Raw genomic sequence first — 6,726 nt, forward strand, 5'->3', positions numbered from 1 at the left:
CGCCAGTCCCCAGGCCGAAGGCCGAGTGTGTCGCTCTCAAGTGTGCACTCCGCACCTGCCTTGCGCCACCTCAGTTCCCGTGTCCAGGGCTTGGCCTGATGGCGCCTCAGCGAAGGGGCACAGCCAAGTCACCCGAGGGCAGCGGGGCGGCGGAGCGGCGACGGCCTAGCAGGTGCAGGACAGAGCGGAAGGCGCAGGCCCCAGGCACCAGGGTGGGGCGAGTCCACCGCGTGGGCGAGGACAGGGGGCGGAGCGATGCAGCCTTGTGGGCGTGTTTTCCAGGGGGTGTGGTCTCGTGCGTGGCTCCGCGCTGTGGGCGTGGCTCGCGCTGTGGGCGTGACACGCTCTGTGGGCGTGGTCACGAGGGGAGGATCTGGGGCAGGTCGGCATCGGTGTGTGGGCGTGGCTTGTCACTGAGGGGCGGAGCAAAGCTGTGTGGGCGTGGCTGAGTCAGGGAAGGGCTCTGTGGCGTGGGTGCAGCGGGTTCTGGACGTGGCTCCACAGTGCCCGCTTTGCGGAATCTACAGTCCACGTGTTCTCATCACACTGCATCCAATGTGCCCCTCGGTCCCCGCTCGTGGGACTTCTGTGACTCTCTGCTGAGCACCATCGATTCTTGATTCTCGAGAGATGATAGCTAGAAGGCATCTTGAACCCCTACCTGTGCCTCACCGGGGCCCTCCCCTCTATTGTGGCCCACCTGGCCTTTCCTGCTCCCTGGGGTTGTGCACAGCAACTGACTCTCCATTTGAAGGCTTCGAGGGCAGGGGGCTCATGAGGGATGGAGAGCTAGAACTGAGCCATCCGGAGGCCCACGGGCAGAGCCCAGTATAGTGTGTGGGCACCCAGATGGTCCACACTCCTAAGGGGGCCCGCAGTCACAGGGAATGCCCCATCTGCTGTTCTGGGTCTGGCTGTTCATGTGTGTGCTTGTGGACATATGTGGGTGCTACGTGTACATGCATGGGTGGGGGCTCAGAGGTGCCACCACAGCCTTCACAGGATGTCTGGGTAAGGGAGCTCAACTTACTGAGAATTAGGGTTCAGGGCTCATCAACACTCCCACCGAGGTGTCACTGCTGTGCCTATGTCCCCCTCAGCACCAAGAAGGACTGCACTCCACAGGAGGCCCCGAGAATAGGGCTGAAGACTGCCGTGCTAGGGATCTGTACCACACTTGCAGTGTTCCTGCTCTGGGGCCAAATGGCCAGTGATGATGGGGCCATCGAAGTCCTAGCTCGCCACAACGAGGTCCTGGAAGGCAGGTTCTTCGAGGTGTCCTGCTCTGAGGACTATGATGGCCACCGGAGGTTTGAAGGTATCATGCCATGCTGGGATGTCCAAGGTCCAGGAGGGAGGGAGCAGGACCATGCTAGCTAGACATGTGGGCTAGTACGAGGCTGAGAGTATGTGTGGTCAGACTGACTGTGTGGAGGTATCTCTGAAGGTGAGTATGTATAGGGGAGAGACAGCGTGGTGTATGAGTGAACGTGTGGATGTGTACCTGTGCATGTTAGTATCTGTGTCTCTGTGTGTACACAAGTTTGTGTGTGTGACTATGAGTGTGTTAGTGTGTATGAATGAGTGTGCATCTCTGCATGTGACTATATTTTAGAGTGAGTGTGTGTGTACCTGTGTGCATGTATGAGTGTGTCTCTGTTTATGTGCACATGTCTGTGTTTATATCTGGGTATGAGTGTATCTGGATGTGTCTGAATATTTCTGAGGATCACTCATGGTTCAGGGGTAAAGAGTTTACCTTCTGATAAAAAAAAACATCGGGAGTGAAAAGAAAAAAAAGCATTGCTGCACAGGAAAGAGTTCTGTCGGTCAGCACCATGGCCTCTGAAACCCTGCCAGTAGTCCTACCATGGTGTTGCTGTGAAATGAAACTGACCCTACAACAGTGGGTGTTTTTTTTTAAAGACTACAACTTTTTTTTTTATTATTGTATTATTTTTACGTGTACCGTCAAATCAGATCTGACTGGTACAGAAGGAGATTGCCCCCTCCTTCTCCAGCAGAGCATCTGGTGGAGCAGTGGGTGTTTTTGTGATGTGTGCCTCTGTGTCTTGGTGTCAATGTGTTTGCACATCTTTTGGGAGGGAGTGATGGTTAACCAGCCATCCTTCCCTTGGCCTGGCTGGCCTGCACTACTAGCTATGGACATGAGGTGGCGGTGTTGTCCCCAGCTGCCCCACACCTGGCCTGCAAGGCCTTGGGCTCTGTGCAGCACAGCCCCTACTGGTGTTCTGAGCTGCGGGTATTCTGAGATCCGTTGGGTCAAGTCGTCCCTAGTGGCTTCCCCAGACCTGGTCCTCGTCTCAGTGCCATGCTGTGTTGACAATGTGTGGTGGGAGTGACCAGGTGGTGTCTGTCTGTCTGTCTGGCAGGCAGCTCTCCAAGGTGCTGAAGTGTGCTGACCCATGAGAGCTGGGCCATAGGGGGTGTGGTCCTTGCAGCCACTGACTGCTGTTGCTTCTTCTTGGAACACCTGCTGCTTCTGTGCCCCTTAACTTTGAAACATCCCCCCTGGGTTTTAAAGATCTGGTGTTTGTATCCAAGCCATGAGATTGCCAGACTCTCCCAGGAAGAGGCACGTGGAGCTGATCCAGGAGGAGTGTCTTCTGGGCTTTCTCAGTGGTCAGCAAGGTGACACTTCCACCCTCCATGCCCTGTCCGAGGGGCAGGAGGGATCACAGCATGAGGGGTGGCAAGGATAGCCCATTGGGAAGTGAAGGGCCAGCCCGGAGGACTAGGGGCCAGCAAACTGCAGCCGGTGATGGCTCCAGGATCACCAGGCGTCCTCTGGGCACCTCAGGGCAGCGCCATGCTTTTGCAGCATCATGCCCCACAGGTAGGGCAGGGGCCACACTGACCCAGCCTCATCTCTTTGCAGGGTGCACCCCTAGGAAGTGTGGCCGTGGTGTCTCGGACATGGTCATCACCAGGGAGGAGGCGGCTCGGATCCGCAGGTAATGGGGCTTGGAGGGCCTTTGAGTTGAGCAGTAGGAAAGGGTCTGGGCAGGAGGATCGTCCCTGATTTCCTCACTGTCCTTTGATGGGGAGTAAGGATTCCTGCTTCCAAAGCAAATCACTTCCAAGGACTTCCTGACTGAGGCCATCCCAGGATGATAATCCTTATCACCTCTCAGAACCACTCTGTGGCCCAGCACCCCCACTCCTGAGCCAACAACTAGTGGTCACTTCCACTGGCCGAACACCCTGTCCTTCCACTGGCCAGGACACTTGGACCCTGTGACAGCCAGGCTCACACACAGTGCTGGCTCTGGGTGTCCTGTGATTGAGATGTTGTTTGCAGCCAGCCTCGGATAGCCAGAGACAGAGTGGAGGGCAGGCCAGGCCCTTGTCAGGCTGCCCAGACCTACCCAGGCCTCGTTGGTCCACCTGTACTGGGACAGATTCTCAATGCCAGAGGCGGGAGGCTGGGTGCTTCTGCACCATGGCACCACTGGTCGCCAGTCGGCAGTTCTGAGCACGGGCTTGGTCTGAGTGTCTGTCTGTCTATCATGTTGCACAAGTAGCTTTCTGAGGTGGTGACTTCTGAGGTGGTGACTTCTGAGGTGGTGACTGCACTGGCATCTGCCCCATGCCGTGAGGAGCCCCATTCTCACGCCTCTTCTCTCTCTCTCCCGGCAGCATTGCTGAGAAGGGCTTGGCTCTGGGAGGATCAGATGGCGGGGTGAGTATATCTTCTCCCCCTTTGTGTCCTTTCAGCCCTGTGCCCACCTCAAGGGAGCAGGCTCTGCTCTGCCCCTGCCCAGTGTCCCTCCAACCCTTCCCCAGCACTGACCCCAGGAGCTTAGGGGCATGAGCATGCCCTCAGAAATGCCAGCCTGCCTCTGGGTGACCACGGCCACCTGGTTCAGGTCATCTGTGTGAGACTTGGCCAGTGGCCAGTTGGGAGTGGATCTAGTGGTCAATGGCAAGAGATCCAGCAGGCAGGTGGGGTGATGCGCAGCGTGGAGCAGTGTGGGAGCTGCAGGAACCCCAAGCCACGGAAACCCCAGACACAGGGATCTCAAACCACAGGGACTCCCAGGCTTCAGGGACCCCCAGACCTCTGACCCCAAGCCTTAGAGACCCCAAACTACAAAGACTTCCAGGATATAGGGACTCCAAACTACAGGAACTCCAAGCCCTCAGGAACCTCAGACCTTAGGGACCCCCAGGCCTCTGGCCCCTAGGCCTCAGAGACCCCAAACTACAGTGACTCCCCAGTCCTTGGGGACCCTCAGGCTACAGGGGCCCCCCCAGCCCTTGGTGACCCCCAGTCTACAGGGACCTCCAGCCCTTGGTGACCTCCAGCCCTCAGTGACTCTTGCCCAGCCCTCAGGGAGCCCCACGCTGCAGGGACCCCCAGCCCTCGAGGACCCCCAGCCCTTAGGGACCCTAGCCCTTGGGGACTCTCAGCCTTTGGGGACCCCTGCCTGGGCCCCTCTGTGGTGACTCTCAACTACTCTTTTTTTTTTCCACTTTTGGTTTGGTTTGGGTGAGAGTTCACAGAGAAACTTGGTGTTCTGGTCCATAATTTGTACCCATTTTTCAGGACGTTGACATCCACACAGTCTGACAGCTCTTTCTACTCCCTGTTTCTGTTCGTCTTTCTCTAGTGTCCCCTCTTTTCTCTTGTAACTCTGTGCTATGGTTTGAGTTTACCAGCACCTTGATGTTCTGCTCAGCCATTTGGATGTTGCTCTCTGGCCTTGGTGACAGTCCCCTCTCCCTGCCCTTGTGTCCATCCATCCCTCTGTCCCCTCCCTTCCTACCTTCTGAGCCTGTCCTTGGACAGATGCTGCTCCGTGGTCCTCCAAGTTGATGGTTCCAAGGACTAGAGACCTCTCTCCTGGTGTTACTGTTAACCTTATAGACTGATAGAAGGTTTGACTATGAGTTGTGCCTTTTTGAAGAAAATGGTTTTATTTTATTTAATTCTTTATAAAATCATGTCCAAGGTCGGAGGCTTTTGGCATTCTGCAGGGTAGGGTCTGACCATTGTTGGCCGCTGCTGATGTTAGTACTCTTTGTTCTGCTGTTGCTTATCCTCAGGGGCCCAAGGTCTTGCCTTTCAGTGGTATTGAGTCTTGAACTTCTATGTGTTTAGTATTATTTGCATCTTATTAAAGAATTATTTTCATAACCAAGTTATAATCTCATTTTCTTAATTATAAATTTTTAAAGTTTGTGTATGAAGTGTTCTCTTTTCCCCCGTGTGACCCACTTGATTCCCCATGCTCTGTGGAAGGATCTGGTGGTGGTGGTGGGGACCACCCTTTCCTCGGCAGGACTGCTTTGAGGCTCTGGCTTGTCCCACTTCCTCATCTCATCAAGTGGTGATAAGTTCTGTACCTGTCAGGCATGTGTAAACCCCTTGTGACTTTTTTCAGAATGATGGGCTTGCATTGACTCTGCTTTTTCATACATGATTTGGAATGAAGCTGTACAGTACCCCCTGAGTGCCATGTTGGGAACACCCTGCTTGTGTGGTCATCGCGGGGATGCCCTCTGGGTGCCACGTTGGGAGCACGATGCTTGTGTGGTCAGCGCGGGGATGCCCTCTGGGTGCCACGTTGGGAGCACGGTGCTTGTGTGGTCAGTGCAGGGATGCCCTCTGGGTGCCATGTTGGGAGCACGATGCTTGTGTGGTCAGCGCGGGGATGCCCTCTGGGTGCAGTGTTGGGAGCACGGTGCTTGTGTGGTCAGCGCGGGGAAAGCTTGCCTTGGTGACTATGAGTGTGGTCATCTTTTCACTCCCCTAATGTTCCCTTTGACAGTTATCCGTAAAGTCTGAGCTTTTCTCGGAGGACTCAGGCTCTTTCTGTGGCTTGTCTCACCTATTTTCTTCGTAAATCAGTGGTTTAGTTTCGTAAACAACAGTTTGACCTCTTGCTGGGCCTGCAGGTCTGCCAGCTTTTGGCCTTGCTGTGTGACTCAGGTCCCCTCTGCTGCTCCCCTCCTGTGTCCTCTGTTGGTTCTTTGGGGTTTTCTGAGCAGAGAATCATGTCTGTGAACAAAGGCAGCTTCTTTTTATCTTTGGATTCTGTACCTTTCATGTGGTTTCCTGTCTCGATGACACTGTTAAAGGCTCCGTGCTCATCTGAACAGACTTACTGATGGTAGGTGTTCCGCACTTCGTCACCCAGTGGATACCCACCTGGACTGCGGGTCGACCTTCCTCCTCAGGACCATGCGTGTCTCTGGGTCTCACTTGAGTTGCTATCACAATGCAGATGAGATGGGCATAGGCCACAGGAGAGGAGGCAGAGAGGTGGTGGGGACCAGGGCAGCTGTTGGTTCCTTGGCTCACAGCATGTCTTTCAGGCCTCGATCCTGGACCTGCACTCAGGGGCCCTCTCCGTGGGAAAGCACTTTGTGAACCTGTACAGGTGAGAGCTGGTCCTGTCACCGGTGGATTCTGCAGTGAGCTTATGGAGCATGCCAGGGGACAGGTCAGGGGACTTGCAGAGCCTGTGACTCATCAGGTGTCACTTACCAGGTTCTAGAGAGCAGAGAGACTGTCCCCATACAGGTGAAAGTTGTCCTGTGCATGCTGGGTAGAGGGCTCCTCCCTCCTCTCTTCCCCTTCCCTCTCCCCATTTCCTCCTTCTCCTCCTGTCTCCGCTCACTGTGTCCTCACCATTCCTCCCTCCCTCCCTGCACTCCCCGGCCCTCCCCCCTTCTCCCTCCTCTCCCTCCTCCCCATCT

At 55.4% G+C, this 6,726-nt stretch overlaps 1 protein-coding gene across 1 annotated transcript in view; it reads left to right on the top strand.

Moving 5' to 3' along the window:
• Nucleotides 1-98: 98 nt before the first annotated feature.
• Nucleotides 99-6,726, top strand: part of OGFOD3 (2-oxoglutarate and iron-dependent oxygenase domain containing 3) — a 22,497-nt gene continuing 15,869 nt past the window's right edge. The window contains exons 1-5 of the mRNA XM_006886123.1: nucleotides 99-172; nucleotides 1,101-1,318; nucleotides 2,900-2,975; nucleotides 3,661-3,703; nucleotides 6,343-6,407. Coding sequence (XP_006886185.1) covers nucleotides 99-172; nucleotides 1,101-1,318; nucleotides 2,900-2,975; nucleotides 3,661-3,703; nucleotides 6,343-6,407 — 476 coding nt within the window. The remainder of the gene's footprint in view (nucleotides 173-1,100; nucleotides 1,319-2,899; nucleotides 2,976-3,660; nucleotides 3,704-6,342; nucleotides 6,408-6,726) is intronic.

The sequence above is a fragment of the Elephantulus edwardii genome, unplaced genomic scaffold (assembly GCF_000299155.1).
Source record: "Elephantulus edwardii isolate Elephantulus edwardi_28Jun2011 unplaced genomic scaffold, EleEdw1.0 scaffold00048, whole genome shotgun sequence".
Taxonomy (NCBI): Eukaryota; Metazoa; Chordata; class Mammalia; order Macroscelidea; family Macroscelididae; genus Elephantulus; species Elephantulus edwardii.